The sequence below is a fragment of the Phodopus roborovskii genome, unplaced genomic scaffold (genome assembly GCF_943737965.1).
Source record: "Phodopus roborovskii unplaced genomic scaffold, PHOROB, whole genome shotgun sequence".
In the NCBI taxonomy this organism is placed as follows: Eukaryota; Metazoa; Chordata; class Mammalia; order Rodentia; family Cricetidae; genus Phodopus; species Phodopus roborovskii.
Genome location: NW_026126540.1, coordinates 27,914,301 through 27,934,051, shown reverse-complemented (window position 1 = coordinate 27,934,051; position 19,751 = coordinate 27,914,301). Strand labels below are relative to the sequence as shown.

The following is a 19,751-nucleotide window of genomic DNA, read 5'->3' as shown; positions in this document are numbered from 1 at the left end:
CCCTCCTCTTAGACCCAGAAATCTAGACTGCTGGAAGGGCATCCGTAAGCCCAGAGGCAGTTGAGGTAGTGCTGTCTCCCACCCTGCATATAAATTCTCTTGTTCTTGGGCAGTTTCTCAGGAGTGACTTCACCTATGATCTCAGCAAGAATACTGCCACAAGTATGAAACCCTCCTAGCCTACAGAATGAGTTTCAGGCCAGCCAGAGCTACTTACTGAGGTGTCCCACAAAACAAAAAAGCCAGATCTGTTCCTTCTGGATAAGGCAGGGAAGTCCCCAAACAGCCTGTGGAGGCAAGGGAGGAGGAAAGTAAGAGGAGGAGGAGTATAATAAGGCCCGCCTCAAGCCAGAGTTCATACCGTTTAGTCTAGAGAAAGCAAGAATATTGGTGAGGGTGGAACACATTGACTTGTTTTATATGTAGGAGAAGAGGGATTTGAGATGGTCTTACACCCCGTAGCCCATGCTGACCTGTAAGTTCATTGTGTGGTCCAGGCTGGCCTCATATTCACAGGAATACTGTCTTAAGACTTCTGAATGCAGAGATTATAGCTATGAGTCATCACACCCAACTGCTTTGCTTGTTTAGTTTTTGTGGTTTTGTTTTTGGCTTTTTGAGACTGTGTTTCTCTGCATCACCTTGGCTGTCCTGAACTAGCTCTGTAGAGCAGACTGGCTTCAAACTCAGAGGGATCCACCTGCCTCTGCCTCCCGAGTGCTGTCATTAAAGGTGTGTGCAACCACCACCTGGCCAGGTGACTGCTATTTTAAGAAAAAAGAGACATGAACACTTTTAGTAAATTATACTGTACTACTGAAATGACTTATACACTTAATCTGAAGGTTTAAGAGCCAATAAAGCTCTAAAATGGAACAGTGATATTTCAAAGGTAACTACATCCCCAAACTGGAAGTTAGAAAAGGGATCTCAGCAAATAGGAATCTGGGTGTAGAATTTATACATATATGTCTATATTTTAAAGTATAAAATTGATAAAGTATATACAAAAAAATCACCCTACGTCTTAGAAAGGAGACATACAAAAAGGGGCTGAAGAGCATGGCAAGAGGGCAGGTGCTCAGCAGCTGGAAGGATGCATGTTGCCCAACTGCCCAGCAGCCAGCATGAGAATGTCTTTCTTCTCCTTGTGGAAGCGTAGCTCCTTGCCCGCCAGCCGGGCTTCATCCAGTTCCCGTTCAGTGGAGGCCAGCTCTCTAGACAGTGCCCCTGGCACACTCTGCTCCCGGCTCACCCAGTCTAAAGCCATTTGGTGGCGAATATCATCATCCAGGGCCCGGTGCGAATAATGAGCCAGTACCTCCTGGTTAGGGAGAGGAATGCAAAGATCACTGAGAAGGTAAAAACATTCCATACAGCACAGGGACCCCAATAGACAAGCACATGCCATACACATTACATAGCACAGTTACTCCAATGAAACAGCCTTGATGTCTGAACTGAAGTTAGTACATGACCCACAAAGATTCGTAAGAGTTTAAGTAGATTAGAAATGGGGGGAGGGGTTGAATATATGCACAGAAAGGGAGGCACTGGGGCTATTCCATGGGGAGCACAGTGAAATAATTCAGACCAGCCAAGCCTCTGAGCTCTGGGGCGAACCACACTTTCAGTGCCCCCAGCAGCATGCAGAAGGTGTCTAACTTAGGTGGGAAATCTGGTCATCACAACAAAATCTCCTAAATGTGTGAAAACCTCAGCACACTCACGTCACCATGAACACATGCTCAAAGGTCTTTAGAAATGCCCATCATTTGGCAAAATTATGCTACAAATGCAGTGATTATTTCATCTTCTGAGCCATGCTGCTCCTTGTTCTAGAAGGAACTAAAGCCTCTATGGAACACTGAAGGCTGATTGATGATTTACTGTGATAGACTTAGTCCTTTCTGGTTCTTAGTGAGAAGGACACCTAGAATGTGACAGTTTCAGGGCTGTCAGCCCATCTTGGAGGAGAGCCATGTTGAGGCAGACTAGTTCACATCATGGCAGCTAGGAAACAGGCCAAGGAGGTAGGTTATTTTGTTTTGAAACAGGGTCTCACTATGTAGCTCTAGCTGGCATAGAACTTGCTAGAACTCAGATCCACCTGCCTCTCCCTCCTAAGTGTTGGGATTAAAGGTATGAGCTATCAAGTCCAATTCAGCCCAAGTGTTTCTTTTTTTTTTTTTTTTTTTTTTTTTCAAGGTCTTCATTTTTTTATTCTTTATGTACAAAGACTAGCATGATCTGTTTCGCTGGGTAGAGTCTTGAATAATCCACTCAAGTTTGCTTAGTCCAACTTAACGAAGCCTATGTCCTTCGCATACTGACGGAAGCACTGATGGCACATATTCAGCCCATATTTCCGGATCAGACCGTGGCGGTTAGAGCAGACGCGGCAAGAGCGAGAGCCCTGGCCGAACTTCCGCGGGTGACTCCATCTGCTGCTGGTGACCCATCTTGACTTGAGGCGGCCAAAGAGGAAAAAGGCAGCCCAAGTGTTTCTTAAGGGAAACTTTATAGTGGGGAAGTATGGTATAAGGATCACAATGACATTCAGACAGCAAAAAATACAAGAGCAGACTGGGTGCCTTCAGGAGACTGAGGCAGGCAGATCTCCAAGTTCAAGGCCAGCCTGGTGTACAGAATGAGTTCCAGGCCAGCCAGGGCTACACAGAGAAACCCTAAAAACAAACAAACAAACAAAAAATAGCAAAGAGGATGCTGAGCTATGGCCTTCCACAGTTACAGCCTGGTAACCATTAACACAGCCCAAAGCAGCTCTTCTACCCTTTTCCCCCAGCTCTTACCTGTCGAGAGCACTGTCTTTCCCTCATGGCCTTAAGGCTGCCATTCCAGTGCAGCAGCTGAAAAACTGTCATTAGCTCCTAAGGGAAGAAGATGAAATACCAGCATGATGGCTAATTTTGGTTGTCAACTTGATAACACCTGGAATTAAGTAAACCTCAAGCTGCTGGGTACGCTGTGAGGGACTTTTCTTGATCAGATCATTTGAAGTGACAAGGTGTACACACACACACACACACTCCTCCCTTAAATCTGGGCCACACTTGCAGCCGCCTATGTAAATGACATGGAGGAAGTATTACAGCCTACTTCTTTAGGATTCTGGTGCATACTGAAGACCAGCTGAGACATTAGCCTCATGGCCTGAACAACTACTAGATTCTTGAAGACAGCTTTTTTGGAAAAGTCAGACCACAGCTTATAAGCCTCTCTAACAAGTTGTGTGTGTTTGAGATAGACAGTGTGTGTGTTCTATCTGTTCTGGTTCTCCAGAGAACCCTGACTAATACATCCAGGATAGTGTTTTTAGGTTAGACTGCAGCAGAATCAAATGAGGAACTTTTTTCTAAACATTTGTGGAAGCATCTAGTATCTAGTCACCAATACTGGTGTGCCCTTGGGGGAAGAAAGTAACTGTACTTTGATATCCGATTTTCAGAGCAGTGAGGTAGTGCTGAGTAGGTGGTATGTCAGGCTGGCCTGTGTTGTTAAAGCCAGGGAAGTGGGTGGGACAGTACCTGAAACTCCAGCATTGACTTGCCCTTATTAGATTCCAGCATGAATCGGAAAGCACCAATCCCTGTATTTGGGTTGTCGGCTTCCTCTCTGTTACCCTGGTGACAGGAATGAAAAAGAAGTGGTTTCCAATCAGAATTACCATTTTGACCAGCATTATCCAATAGAAATTATGTTTCTGTGTATGTGTCTGGAGGCTAGAGGATAGCTTCAAGTATTACTCCTCAGAAACACTGACCACCTCCTTTGAGACTGTTGCTGGCCTGAGGCTCACCAATCATGCTAGACTGGCAGGCCAAAGAGCCCTAGGGACACCCAGCTTTGGGACTACACATGTGAGCACCACACTAGCATTTTAAGTGGGCATTGGTGATCAAACTAAGGACCTCCTGCTTGCAAGGCAAATGCTTTATCTGTTAACCCATCTCCCAGCCCTTCATGAGCCACATATTTAATTTTTAAAAAAGATTTAGAGAGAGAGAGAGAGAGAGAGAGAGAGAGAGAGAGAGAGAGAGATGCCAACAGGCCAGAATGTAGCAGATCTCCTTGGGACTGGAGTTCAGGCAGCTCACCTAACAGAGAACTGAATTTGGGTCCTCTGTGAAAGCAAGTGCTCTTAACTGCTGAGCCATTTTTTCAGCTCCCCTGTTTGATTTTAAATTTTCTAGTTGCTACATTGAAATAAAACTAGGTTAAAAGTATTCTGTGTGACACTAGTGTGGAGGCCAGAGATTGACTTTGGGTGTCTTCCTCTGTCTCCACTTTAATTTTTGAGACGGGGTCTCTCAGTGAACTCTGAGCTCTATGATTGGCTACAGCTAATGGCCATTAAGTTCCTGGGACATGCCTGTCTCCACTCCTCACAGAGTTATCTTTTTAAAACAAAAAACAAACAAACAAAAAACCTGTCGATCACATCATGTCTCCCAATCCCAGCCATCTCCCTCCCCGTCCCAAAATAAAATTTAAGAGAAAAGGGGAGTGGATAAATCTCATGGAAGCTACAGTGTGAAATGATGAGTCACAACATAAGCCCTTTTATCCATATATGTTTACATGAAGGCTGTTATTGAAAAGAACTGGTCTGGTTTGAGGCCCCTGGTCTCTGCAGCATCATTGACACTGGGCTCTCAATGGGACTCTTTCTGGACACCCTGTTGCTGCCCTGTGTCCTTGAGATCCTGCAGCCTCGAGGGATCAACCAGATTGGCAAATACTCCCACCGCTGTACTCCAGCAGATCACAGATGGGGTGGATAGTGGGGTGGGCCAACACACAACCCTGGTTCTGGGCCTGGGTAGTTGCAGGGTTGGTCAGCCCTCCACTCCTCTCTCTTTGCTACCAAGGGTGGACTCTCCAGCATTGCCCTGCCTGGTTCACCCCTTGCAGCTATGAGCAAGGGGCAGGGCCAGTTCTCCAGCTTTCATGTCCTCAGGGTTGGTTTTCCCACACCCACACCTTCAGAGCCAGCTCTACCGTGTTGCCCAGGCAAAGTGTAGGGACACTCTTCCCAAGTGCTGCAGCTATTGAGGGGGCAGGGAAGTTCTTCTCCATCAGCCTGAGGTGTCGGGGGGGGGGGGCATTTCTCCCCAGCCATGCCACAGAGTTACCTAGTTTTAAGGGACAGGAACTGAAATTTTAAGTCAAACTTATGAGAAGTAAAATTCAAGCATGAAGTTATTTTATTAATAGCTCTGAAGTCTTTTTAAATTGGGGCCAGTGAGATTGCTCAGCAGATAAAGATACTTCCCTTCTAATACTGGATTCTTCATGGTAGAAGGAGAGAACCAGAAAGGCCTCCCAGAAGTTGTTCTCTGACCTCTACATATGTACCATAGCATGCATATAAACATGGTAAAAGTTTATTATTTTGTTTGTCTGTTTGAAATAGGTTCTCTCCATGGCCCTGGCTATCCTGGAACTCACATAGATCTGCCTGCTTCCTGAGTGCTGGAATGTATACATAGATATGTATCACCATGGCCATCATTATAAAATTTTTTGAATTCCACAAATATTGAATCAAAAGTATCTAGATAACGAAGAGACAAATCATTAAACATAAAAACACAGATACAGAATTAAAGACAGATATGGAACCCAGGACACACACACACACACAAATATGATAGAATAAACATAATAGAAATGCAGACAGAAAAGAAAACGCGCCTTTCCAGTTCCCTACAAGAACATGCCTCTCGCAAAGGATCGCCTTCATCCCTCTCCGGAAGAGGAAAAGAGGAAACACAAGAAAAAGCGCCTGGTGCAGAGCCCCAATTCCTACTTTATGGATGTGAAATGCCCAGGATGCTATAAAATCACCACGGTCTTCAGCCATGCACAAACGGTAGTCTTGTGTGTTGACTGCTCCACTGTCCTCTGTCAGCCCACAGGCGGAAAAGCGCGGCTGACAGAAGGATGCTCCTTCAGGAGGAAGCAGCACTGAACAGCACCTGATTCAAGCTGAGTGGGAACCGTCCCAATAAACACATTTTGGAGAACAAAAAACAAAACAAAAACAAAACAAAAAAAAAAAAAACAAAAACGCATGGGGCCTCCGGCTCTCCCACCCACCCCCCACTCTCCCGCCTCCCATTTCCACGTTATTTACATTGAAGGATGCCAGGGCCTCTGAGACACTCTTCTCAATAAACTCATCAGTAATTCTTCGGGATGGATGTTCGTTAAACACGGAGTTCATTAGCGCAATCTTCGCAGCACTTCGCCGGGCCTCAGCTTTTGTGGGGCAAAACTGGGCAGGGAGAAAGAGTAAGTACACATGTGCATCTAAGAGGGGAGGAGAAACGGCGGGGGGAGGGGGGGGCCTGAGGATGACGACGTTCGGGCACCATGCATGAATCAGCTTCGTTCATCACACTTTCCGGAGCTTTGCTGTGAAATGGCTGGGATGTTTGAAAACAACTTTGATTCAACATCCTGAAGTCATTAAAGAATTGGAGATGACTAGCTCATACCAAATTGAATACAGAGTAAGGAAGGCTGCTGAAGTCAGCATATAAACATAAGACATAAAAAATGCCTCTATTTGAACTGTCAACAGAACTAATTACTCAAAAGCCAGTTCCTGGCCAGCTTTTCAGGCAAGGGTGTCTGCATTCTAGATAACCCAAGATTAAAACCCGCCATGACCCGTTAGGAGCACCCATCTGGGATTCTTGCTCTTCACTCTTAGCTGAAAATAGGCAGGCCAAAGGAGCTACCTCAATAGGATCTAAGTCTGAAGATGACTCTTCCCTCCACGGTAGATGCAAGGAAGACAGACTGAGCAAAGTAAGGGAGACAATAACTTTTAAAAACTGTGGCCAACATGGGTATCAGGGCAAATTTGATTTTCTGAAGTCTTACATCATCCCAATGTCATATCCCCCACCATCACACTGCTCTGGTACAATTAGTCTTCTTATCAGGTGCCTCTGTGCCCTCTGCCATTCATGATTAAGGGAGTGGCTGTTTGAGACAAGGTCTCTGGCCCTGGCTGTTCTGGAACTCACTATGTAGACCAGGCTGGCCTTGAACATACAGAGATCCCTCTGCCTCCCAGGTGCTGGGGTTAAAGACGTGGTGCTACCACACTGGCTTGATATTTCAGCTTTTATATGTTTGGTTGTGAGCCTAGCCTTTAATTGCTGAGCCATCTCACCAGCCCTGATATTTCTGCTTTAAAAGGAGAGTGGGAGATGTTTGTCGCCGAACTATATCTGTTGATCACTCCTAATTTCCTTTAGTGGACAGTTCCCTCTAAGACAACATGCGGAGCCTGATACATTCACACCAATGCTTTCTGTTTCTTTAGTTTCCCTATTCCTACCACTTTATCCCATAATACTACTACTGAAAAAGTCATCAGTGAAGAAAAACACCTGAGAGAATTTTCCCTGCCAAGGTGGATGTAAAAATAAGCTAAAAGAGGCCAAGAACAGATAATTTCACTTTCAGAAAATAACAAAGAACAAAAACAGTTCCTTAATGATTGATAAAATTCTAGCTGCCCTTTGGATTGTGACGAGGTGAGAAGGAACCATATTCATTTTTTTCTCTTTAGAAAATCATTTTTATTGTTTTATAAATGTCTCACTTTGGGCAAACTGAGGGATGTGGGGCTCACAGGAAACGGGGATGAGACAGGTGGAAGAGGGCGTGGAAGCTGAGATTGGCCTATGCATCCCCCTCTGGCAGCCTCTGCAACACCTACTGAGGCTGAACCCCTCTTCCCATCCTCAGAGACAACAGATAAAGAGCCAGGTTAGGACAGTAAGATAAGATTCTGGACACAAGCCAGGAGATGTGGTGCCCCCCCCCCAAATAAAGGGCCCACAATGACAATGCTGAAAGGTTTGTATTCCAGTCCCTAGCATAGCCAAGAGGCCAAGAGACATACTAGTCTTCTTTATGCCTGGAAGGAACCATATTCTTTCGTAAAGGAACATGGGAGCTCAGAGGGCTCAGTGGTTAAAGTACTTGCTGGATAAGCGTGAAAGCCAGGATTGAGACCCAAGATTTTAGAACCTACATAATGCCTGTCTGAAATTCCAGCCTCAGGATACCAGAGATGGGATCCCTAGAGCAAGCTGGCTAGTGAGGCTAGCCATGTCTACAAACTATGGTTTGACTGGGAGACTTCCTCAGTGAGTAATGTGGAAGAAAAATGAGGATGTTTCCCCACATCAACCTAGGATTCTACATGCACACATAAACCTGTACATGCACCCACTCTGTGAATACCACACACATGAAAATGGAACACTAAATGTAAACATTAGTCATCCTAGGCTTATATTTATTTATCTGAAATGGCTCAAGTGCTGAGCCAAAAAAACATAGTCATGTGATTTAAAACAAAGCTCCCAAGCCAGGTGTAATGTCACAGGCCTTTAATCCCAGTACTCCAAAGCAGAAGTAGGCAGATAGATCTCCATGGGTTCTGGGACTGCCTGTTCTGCAGAGTGAGTTCCAGGACAGCCAGGACTACACAGAAACCCTGTCTCAGAAAAACAAAATAAGTAAATAAAACAAGGTTTCTTTGGAACTTTCTGTTTGAGGCAAAAACTAGAGCTATAATGGCTCTTACTCATGCAACAAATAAATTGTCTTTGCTAGGGGTGTGAGTGGGTGGCAGGTTTTTAATACTGAACAACAAAGAAGACAGTTTGCAAGGCCCTGGGTCCAATCCTGTTATACATACAAGTATACATATAAATGGAATGGGGGTGTGGTTAGGGTGGGGGGGACCCTAGACACACCCCAGCCTTATCTACAGGTGACAATCACATGAAAACTAATCACAGGTGTCTATTCTCTAAATTCCTATCCAGACTCTTGGAAGTTGTCATTTTAGAAGGCTGCCTTCCTGTCTGAAATGGGGGGGGGGTTTGGATCAATTCGTGATGATTATATTCATATCAATCCACAATAATTTCCTTTTACAGTTTTTATAATTTGTTTTTATTTTTACGTGTGTGTGTGTGTGTGTGTGTGTGTGTGTGTGTGTGTGTGTGTGTGACGGGTGTGAGTGCCTGTGAAGGCCAGAAGAGACCTGTAACTCCCTGGAGCTGGAGTTACAGGTGGTTTCAAACTGTCTGATATGAGTGCTGAGTCCTGAATGCTGGACCTCTGAAAGAGCAGCAAGTGCTCTTAATGGCTGAACCATCTCTTCGGCACCCCCCTCACTGTAACTTCTCACCAGCATATAAAAGTATTTATTTCTTTTCACCACTGTCACTCTTCCTATCTATATAGAATGTTAGCAGTAAGAAAACTTTCAGAACAATGAAACCTGGGGAAGAGAGCTGGAGCTCATCTGTAGTGTTTGCCTGGTATGCAGGAGGCCCTGGGATCAGCCCCCAAATGCTGCATGAATAGACAGTGATAGCACTATTCTGAAAAATCCCAGCACTAGGGACATGGATGCAGGAGGACCAAACGTTCAGCATCGTCATCCTGAGCTACATAGTTTGAGGCCAGGCTGGGCTACATGAAATCCTTTCTTGGGGGGTCAGAGGAGGAAGGAAGAGGGGCTGGGAAAAAATGGCTGGGTGGTTATGTGCACTTCTTGTTCTTCCAGAGGATTTGACTTCAATTCTCAGAACCCACATCACCAGGATAAAACCCACCTGTAACATAGCCTCAGGGCGTCTACCATCATCTTCAGGCTTCAGTGGCGTCTGCGCTCACACATTCCCCACACAAAGACACGTACGTGTAATTAAAAATAAAATCAGGGAGCTGGAGAGATGGCTCCGCAGTTAAGAGCACTGGATGCTCTTCCAGGAAACCCAAGTTCAATTCCCAGCTCCACATGGCAGATTACAATTGTCAGTAACTATAGTTCCAGGGGATCCAACACCCTAATGTAGACGTGAATGTGGGCAAAACACCAATACACATAAAATAAAATTTAAAAAAGTAAAAATAAATGGGAGCACTGGCTGCTCTTCCAGAGGACTCAGATTTGATTCCCAGCACCCACATGTCGGTTCACAACCATCTGGGATTCCAGTTCCAGGGTTATCTGGGCACTCCACACACATGCCACACAGACATACAAGCTGGCAAAACACTCAAACACATTTAAGTTGTTGGCGTGCAATGGTGGAAGCCAGACTAATGCAAAGGTTAGGTTCTGGGAGTCTGATACAGCAAGAAAGGACATTTTTGCAGGCTCAAAGTAGTGTGCTGATGAGGCTCCTCAGTGATCCCATGAGCTCGCCAGAAGGAGTTGCCCGGAGTTGGTGACCCAAATATGTGACTTCAGGCAGAAATTAATGGCCAAAGTAATGAAGTTCTTATTGGCACTTCCACACTTATCCTTACTGCTGCCGCCTCATAACTCTTACCTGGAAGCTCCCAAAACAACTTCCCCCAGGCAGAGTGACGTAGCAGACATAAGGAGGGCTGTTGGAAGGGACCATCTCGTACACCACCAGAGCCCCATTCTTCAAGTCGGCACCCCGGGACTGCTTCATCTGCCAGAATTCCTGAAGTGCCTCCACCACATTCACTGCAAGAGGAGAGAAGACAACTCAGCACCAGAACAGGTCCAAGTGCTGCAGGGGTTTGGGGTGCCGGCAGGCGCCAAGTCTCGCTCCTGGTCACCACTTAAAAACAAATTAGTACATATAGACTGGTAAACCGGCATACCAAAGTTGGGCCTCCCTTCTCCCCAATTCTCCAGCTCCTGGCTTCTTAAATGGTGGGGATGTGGCCTTAATTGGGGTCAGGTAAATAAATGGGATAGTGGGAACATAATGGCTTAATTATGGAAAACAAAGACAACATTTTCCCATCAGTCCCCAGCATGTAATTACAAAATGAGTGTATTTTTGGATTGTACTGTGTTACAATGTTTAATTTAAAATTGTTTGTGAGGCTGAAAAGATGGCTTGTCCATTTACAGCATTAAAATTTTAGATTTATTTTCTTTTATGTATGTGTGTTTTTGCCTGAATGTATATCTGAGCACATGTTTGAGGTATCAATGGAGGTCAGAAGCATGCGTGAGACCTCCTGGAGTTGGAACTTTGGATGGTTGGGAGCCACCATGTGGGGGCTGGGATTCAGCTTTGGAGTGGAACACTTGGTCTCCAGGGTTTCAAACAGGTCAAATGGCTTTAAATCTTCAAACATGCTTTCTCTCACCTTACAGCATGACCACTCTCCCATTCCTGATACCACAAAAACTCATCCATTTTTTCCAATTGTCTTGGTTTTGGTCTGTCAAGATGATACTAAGATGAGGTAAGAATTCAAGAGTTGGCTGGGTGGTGGCGGCACACACCTTTAATCCCAGCACTCTGGAGGCATCGGCAGGCAGATCTCTGAGTTTGAGGCCAGCCTGGTCTACAGAGTGAGTTCCTGAAAAGCTAGGGCTGAAAAGCAAGGGCTGTTACACAGAGAAACCCTGTCTTGGCAGAATCAAAACAAACAAAAAACCATGGAGAAAGATTTATTTATTGGAGAAGTAGAAGGAGGGAGGGATGAAGGTCTGACATGTGGAAGGAAAGAGGCTCACTTAGATTTCAGATGCTCAGGCCGCAGTGTAGTTCCAAGAAAGGCTTGGCCAAGCCAAGAAATCTTTATGTCAAAGGAATTCCTCATGTCACCCCAGGTGCCTGCATTAACATCCTTGTCATGCTCAGTCATTGACTAGGACAATGACAGGAGCCATGTGCGGCCTGTGTGCAAATGTGATGGACCCAGAGGGAGCCAGTTCTGCTTCTGAGGAGGGATCTGACTCAAACATTTTCATTATGCAAAGCTTGTCTTTAAGGAGGGAAAGAATAGCACATAACTTTAGCTAGCAAGAGGATCGAAACCAAGGGGCCAATAAATCAGCTCTTACCTGCTCTGTAAACTAAAACAAAGACAGACAGACACACACACACACACACACACACACACACAGAGAGAGAGAGAGAGAGAGAGAGAGAGAGAGAGAGAGAGAGAGGGCGAGCAGCCACTTTGGAAAGCAGCATGAACCCTTTTCTCATATCCCATATGTCACTGACTTGATAGAATATTCATTCTTCTGTCAAAAGACTGCATGGAAAGGAAAGGCTCTCTCCCCTGAGAGGAGCCTCCCTGGCTTGGCAAGACTCTTCAGTCCTGCCCAGAGAGCTTTGGTAGCTTTGTTCTTTCCACCGAGTCTTCTCAGTCTCTGTCCCCTCTTTGAGACAAGTGACAGGTCCCCTAACATGCAAACAGGGGACACAGTGGGGTGAAAGAAAAGGGGGAAGCCACCATGGGGAAGGGCCTATCCAAAAGCTTATGTCTGCCCTATCTAAAACTAACTGCTATCTTACAGCAGGGAGCTGTTTTTTCTTTTTTCTTTTTTAAATGATTACTCAAAGTCAAATGGGGAGCTAATTCCATAAACACTGCGTATGAGTGAGAGACCAGGAAAAAGGTTTGTTTGTTTTGTTTTGTTAAAGCAATTAATTGTGTTCTACATTTGGAAATGCTTAAAGAGTGATGCCATCAGTGGGGGAAGATGGAGCCTGAGTAGCTCAGCTGGGCTTAAGGAAGGGCAGATGACTTACTCCAGGACTCACAGCCCAACAGAGTGGCAGCATGAATCTACATATCCTAAAGCCGATGTTCTTTCCAGCTTGGGAAGCCTAACCCAAGATCCCATGTTTGAACTTCAAAGGGGCTCACAAGGCCCCTGAAACTTACAAAAAAAAGTTCTATGTGTGATGGGAGATGCAATTATGTATATATGTTTCTCATACTGGTTAATAATAAAGCACTGTTGGCCAATAGGAAAGGAAGATAGGAGGGACTAGGAGACAAGGAGGAAATAGGAAAGAGTAAGGAGGAGTCAAGATGGAGAGTCTGGAGAAAGCTGGACGCCAGCCGCCTCCCCGGTAAGAGAAGGCCATGTGAAAATACATAGATCAGCAGAAATGGGTTAATAATTAAAGGCAGAGCTAGCCGATAAGAAACAAGTAACCGGGCCAACAGTATTGTATCAAATACAGAGTCTCTGTGTATTATTTGGGGCTGGCGTGGCGGCAGGACAAGACCTGGCGGCGGAGGAAAAACCCATACTCGTTACATATGTGTGTATTGTGTGAGCTTATACTAGGATAAATGAATAGCCCATGGGTTTTCTGTTTTGTTGTTGGTTGGTTGGTTTGGCTTTTTCCAAACAGGAGCCCTGGCTGTCCTGGTATTTGCTGTGTACTCTAGACTGGTCTCAAACTCAGAGATCCACCTGCCTCTGCTCACAACTGCTGGAACTACAGGCATGTGCCACCCCCGAACGGCAGGCTTGTTTGTTTGAAATCAGATTTTCAGTGACGAATCATAGACATAATGGTTTCTATAAGGTATCTGAAGACGTGCTGAGCAGATACATATTTGACAGATGCAATGTTTTATGGAAGTTACTGACAGATGCTGGGTTGGAGCAGTGAAGGATGTTTACATTCTTTTACTGTGCTGTGAGAACACTAAGGGGTTTAGAGGGTTACCTGTAAGAAATAAAACAGCAAATGAAATGTTAGTGACAAGTCATATCCACAAGGATAAAGACACTAAAATAACACACCAGGGCTAGAATTGTATCTCAGTTGTTAAGAGTGTGCTTAGCTTCCTTGAAGCCTTGAAGCCCAGCTCCAATATCCCCTTCCCTTAGCTCCCCAAAGAAACTATGAAACTAAAGAACATCTGAAATCATGAAAATAAAAAGAGGGGATGGAAAGATAGCTTTGCAATTAAGAGCACTTGCTGAGCAATCTAGAGACTGAAGTTCAGATCCCAGCACCCACAGAACAAGCAGGTGTCTCCCAAACACCTGTAGCTTCAGCTCTGAGGGATACAATTCCACCTCTGGCTTTCTCATGAATGGAGGTACGCACACACCTGCACACACCCAGCCACCCACCCACACACAGACACACACCCCTCATAAAATAGATCTACAACAGGAAATAAACCTATGGACTGAGGGTGTAGCTCAGTAGCAGAGCACTAGCCTAATGTGCACAAAGCTCTGGGTTTAATTCCCAAACACTGTGGTGGATAAGGAGAGTAACATAGAAACAACAATAGTAATAATAAAAGATTAAGTAGGAGGTCAGGGGCAGAAGCACACACCTAGAATCCCAGCCCTAAGGAGCTGAGCCAAAAGGTTTGCAGGTTTGAGGTCAGCCAGATTATATATGAGACCCTGCTTCACAAATCAAAACAATCAAAAACCCAAACAAATACAGAGAAAAGAAAAAAAGAATAAAGACATTATGGTGGTAAGGATGAAGGAGTTGAAAGATAACAAATAGGTAATGACATGGAAAGGTAAGTCGTTTTCCCTGTTCATACAGGTTTTTAAAAATAAGCTGGCAGAGGTTCATCAAAAATATTATGGGAAATAGGGAAGCTGCTTAGTAGTATTTTATCTATGATTTCCTTTTCCAGTTTTTAGAAGATCATGACTAGCCTACGGTGCACAGGCGTTTTAGAAGGGCAGCACTGTGACATAGCAGAGACTTTGGTAGGGACATAGTAAAGCTAAACAGTGCATCCTGCCAAGATATGCTTATTTAGTCCCTGGAGCCTATGGGTGTCGCCTCATATGACAAAGACTTTGTTGCAGATGTGTTTAAGGAACCTGACTCGGGAATCATCATAGATTATACTGGTGGCGTGTGGAAGCAGAGGCAAGCGGATCACTATGAGTTTGGGGCTAGCCTGATCTGCATTGTCAGTTTCAGGCCAGCTAGAGCTATATATGTAAGAGGCAGTCTCAAAAAACAAAACAGAAACAAAACTGTCAAAAGGTGCTCAGAGTTGACAAAACACAGGGCACAGAGGCAGAGACAAAGTGATGGTCATGATCAGGGTTCAGGAACATTGCTGCCACCGGAAGCTGGAGAAGGCAAGGGATAGACTTTCTGGCAGGATTCTGCTAACATGCATTTGACCCAGTGATACTGATGCTGATGTCTGGCCTGCACAATTGTAGAACACACACTAACAAGGGCTCACATAACCCAGGTATAGCCAGCGATGGCCATGAATTCCCATTGTCCCTTCTGTCTCCATTTCCCAAGTAAGATTACAGATGTGCACCACCACACCCACTTCATTTCTGTTGTTTTAAGCAGCACAATTTGTGGTGCTTTATTATGAAAGCCACAAGAAATTAACAAGGGTGCTGAACCAATATTTTCTAAAATTGTAAGCACGCATTCCAGTTTATCTCCAGTGATATTTTTAGAAAAAGAATCTGTCTGGGATTCTAATGACAAAGAGTATCTAAGCAGAAAATATCACACAAAATTCATTTATTCTTGGGCTGGAGAGATGGCTCACTGGTTTAAAGCACTCACTACTCTTTCAGAGGACCCAGGTTCAATTCCCAGCATGCACATAGTGCTCAAAACTATCTGTAACCCTCTTCTGATCCTTGTGGGTACTAGGCATGAACATGGAATACAGACATGCATGCAGGAAAAACACCAATATACACAGAATGTTTAAAAATTAAGACAAGTACTATAATACCCATTTTGCCAAGAGTATATAACTTAAGGAACAGCCCAGAAGTAACAGAACCAAGATTAAGAAATAGTAATTCACTTGGCTCTAAGACAAGACCTCTTTTTATTGTATTATCTTGCTCTATCGCACCATTAATCCTCTCGCATGCGCTAAAGTGGATTGAACTCTATCAAGATAGAGACCAAATATGTGCCTTGTTCACCACTGCATCTGGTGGGCAGTAAATATTTGTTAAATTATTAGATGAAACAGATAAGGCATAAAGAGAGTAGGCAATATTGCCACGATCACAGCCACTGTGTACAGGGCCAGATTCCCAATCCAAACCCTATACACTGTGAGCTGAGGTGAGATCCAACAGCAAGCCAAACATGATGGCAGCACATGCTTTTTTTAGTCCCAGCAGTTGGGAAGCCAAGGCAGAGGAATCACCCAGAATTCAAAAGCCTGAACTACACAGTGAATTCCATGCCAACCCGGGCTATATACCAAGACATTGTCTCAAAAACCAAACCAAAACAACCAAAACCAAAACAAAATAGCCAGCACAATAGTGTAACCTTTTAGCAGGTGTGGATAGGGAAATGGGGAGTAGGAAAGCTGAGGGAAATCACAGAAGGGGGAGTGTGTGTGTGTGTGTGTGTGTGTGTGTGTGTGTGTGTGTGTGTGTGTGTTGGAATCCAACACTGGTGGAGATGACTCTAAGAAGACAGTAGTGCTGATGAAGATGAAGGATGTGAACTGAAGATGATGTGTAAGGCATTGCTAGATGAGAGAGTGATCTGGGCCGAGACCAAAGTAAATTACATTCAGAGCAATCGAGCCATCCCCTGAATATCATGCCATCAGTCACAAGGGCATATGGGTACATGCCAATGGAAGCTTTGCCTATTAATTGAAGCAGAATAAGTGGTTCCATGTGGTGAAGGACTTTGAGCCAAACCAGCAGAGAGCCAAATTCTCCTACAGCACTAGCTGGACACCCAGACTGGAAACAAGAAACTCAAGAATAATAAGAGTGTGCTGGGAGGTGGGGGCTGAAGGAGAGGCTCGCCACAGAGTATGAAACCTAGCTCACTGCTCTTTGTCAGTGCAGTCCCTTTGTTCCCTCATCCTTTCTAAGGCAAATAAAAAGGGTTTCTAGACACCCGGTTTGGAAGCCAAACCACAGGCTCTCCAGGGCAGAGAAACACAGGCAAGAAAAGAGGGTACATTCCTCTATAATGGTGATCAAACGCCTGGACATTTCCAAGAGGAACTCCAGAATTAGGGTGACTACTGGCTACTACTACACCCCAAGGCAAAATGTTTCCCTCGGAACTGAAGTAAAAGACATGAGACCACAGGAAATAGCTGATGGCAGTTCTGCCATATAACCCCGTTAAGCCTAGGGAACCATCTGGGAAGTAACTATATTGGCTCAAAAATTTCAGAAATATATCCAATTGTATCCCCAGAGCCTTACAGAGTCCTAGCCATGGTTGGAGTTCAATCTGGCTAAAGACTGTAGGGAAATTAATAGTAAATGAACTGTCAGACATCAGCAAAGTGGATCTGAATATCTGTTTTCATTGAAATCTTTGGTTTTATGAAGATACAAATATTTAAGAGTAGGAGAAAACGAAACATGTTCTTAAGGAAGAGCTAACCAGAAAATCTGAGCCACCAATCATTTTAAGTGCTCATTATGTTGTCAGTAGCAGAATCTTAATCCATAGTACAACCCTTGAAGAAACCATTGCTCGGTGAAGTTAGGAACCCCTTCCCCTAAAGACAAGAGTTGGCAAGCGACAGGTCTCCCCAAAGCCTGTTCATGCTGATTTCACTATAGCTTCCTCAAGGAGGAAGCAAAGAGGAAGGAGGGAGGGGAGGAGGGGGGCAGCAGTTGGGAGCTGGAGGAGTGGAGGAGGATTAGGAGGAGAAGGCTGTGCAACTTCTCTTCTACTAAAATAGGAGGGATGCAGTTACTTTCAGACCAAGGAGGACCTGATCAAGCAAACACAAGTGTTTCAAATTCCAGACTCAAAGTCTGAGTCACACACCCTTCACTGTGTGTCCGTGTCACTTAAACTCTGAATTTGGAACCAGAATTCTGACAGGAAATTGGTTAACATTGCCTAAACAAAAACAACAAAGAAAATCCTCACATCCCTCTTCTCAGAAATTAGGCATCTTTAAACTGGAGATTTCTAAGCAAAATAGGGTTGCTGCCTGGCTCGTTTCCACAGAATTTAGCATTGAGAGAGCCAAGGCCTGAGATTTATCCTCAGTTCCTGGGCAGGGGCCAGAAACACAGAGCCAGGCAGACAGAGGCCCAAGTTGTGAGGCTCCAAACTGAAAGACATTAAAGTGAGGCACCAAGTCACAGGAAGCTGGCAAGGCCTCAATGGTGTGGGTCCAGATTCAAAGAAAAGATTATTGTGAGTGACTTTTGAAAGCACTCCCCAGCAGATCTGAAGTCACAGTGGGAATTTCATGGCAGGACTGGGGTGGGGTGGGGTGGATAAGGATGTGAAGAATTACAAAGTCAGGGTTAAGGAGCCGGAGTACAGGAATTGATGAAATCAAAGAGGAAAGGAGAAAGGTGGGTATGAGAAATGCCCTGGGTCTGAGATAAAGGACAGGATTCCACACAATAGCGCCCCGTTCTCAAAGGGGGAAAGGACGTTAAAACCTTAAGCTACAGGAGTTCTGCTGTTGACAGAGAAAAAGTTGAAAAGAGGACTGTATCTGAAAAAACGGAGTTCCTGGAGAATACACAAATAACTCAGTGTGTGTGTGTGTGTGTGTGTGTGTGTGTGTGTGTGTCTGTGTCTGTGTCTGTGTCTGTGTCTGTGTCTGTGTGTGTCTGTGTCCAGAAGGAAACTCCCCAAAAGGAAATGAATGCGAAGGCTGGATGCCAAGCGGAGCCACCGGGAGGATAGTGGGAGCCAGCCTCCTGCCTAGAGTATGTCCCGCAGGAGACCAGCCCCCCACACTCACCTCGGCCGTAGCCCTGCGTGTGCTTGGCGAAGCTCCTCACCACCGCCTCCACGGCCTCGCGCAGCACCGCAGGGCTCCCCGAGGCGCCGGGGGGCAGGGGCAGCCCCGGGGCCCCAGCCAGGAGCAACGGCGGCGGGGGCGGGGCGGGGGGCGGCGGGGCGGGCGGCGGGCCCGCGGGGGGTGTGGCGGCGCTAGTCGGGGCCCCGGTCACCCCAGGCCGCAGCGCTCGCAGGGTGCCTCTCCCGCCGGTACCTACGCCGGGCTGCAGCCGCTGTGCTCGCAACGTCTCCATCTCGGCAGACGGCAGAGCTGGGCCCCGCAGCTTGCCAGCCTAGCGAGCTAACGGTCCCAGCTACCCTAGTGAGCAAGAGCCGAGGGACTGAGGGCGGTGCCGGGATCCAGCTGTCAGTCAAGAGCAGGCGGGGACCAGCCAGATGCCATGCCAATCACTGGTGGAGAAGGAGAAAAGGGGCGGGCCCCTGCGCCACCTTAGGCAAATGATTGAGAAAGGCGGAGGCTGCGGGAACCAATTGCAAAGAGAAAAGATGATACTGTCTAAGAGGGAGAGCTTAGGAGCATCTTTAGGAATCCTGTGGCAAACGCTAGAAATCTGGCCAGACCCCTGGGGCGGGGCTTGAAGGAAAAATAGGCCTGGAAGCAAGGCTGAGTAGATTTGTAGCTGGAAAGGATTTTTAAAGATCATTTGTCTGGTCACTTCACTTTCTAGATGAAGATGCGGTTCAGAGAAGTGATATGGCTTGTCTCTAAGTTCATATACAATTGGTAGTAAAGCTTAAATGGAGTGTGATGCTGACTTTAAGGAGAATGTGCTAGGTAGTATTCTTTAGTGCACTGTCCTATTTAAGAACCGCAAGCACAACCCAGATTTTATTATTTTACAAACAAGGAAAGTGATGCTCAGGAAGGTTAGACAGACAGCCCCAAGTCAAATAGCTCATTGGTAAGGGGAATTCAGACATAAGTGTCCTGATTCAAATGTTTTCATTTTCACTTTGATACATTTAGGGATGACTTTCTGACTTCAGCTACTCACCAAGGGAAAGTAGAATGTGTTTATCACCGTACAGAAAGAAGCTAGAATACACGCAGAAGCCCAACTGAGAAATTCAGAATATAGACTGGAAAGGGTAACTTTGTGCACAGAACTCTACTCAGGCTGAGTCCTAACTGTCATCCCC

At 45.5% G+C, this 19,751-nt stretch overlaps 1 protein-coding gene across 1 annotated transcript; it reads right to left on the bottom strand.

The window, feature by feature from the left end:
- Positions 1–795: 795 nt before the first annotated feature.
- Positions 796–18,940, bottom strand: Lix1l (limb and CNS expressed 1 like). Its single transcript, XM_051198756.1, has 6 exons — positions 18,553–18,940; positions 10,404–10,567; positions 6,161–6,301; positions 3,549–3,644; positions 2,814–2,891; positions 796–1,324 (listed from the first exon to the last, which is right to left on the bottom strand). The coding sequence occupies exons 1-6, from the start codon at positions 18,842–18,844 to the stop codon at positions 1,082–1,084; spliced, it is 1,014 nt and encodes a 337-aa protein (XP_051054713.1). The 5' UTR covers positions 18,845–18,940; the 3' UTR covers positions 796–1,081.
- Positions 18,941–19,751: the final 811 nt, after the last annotated feature.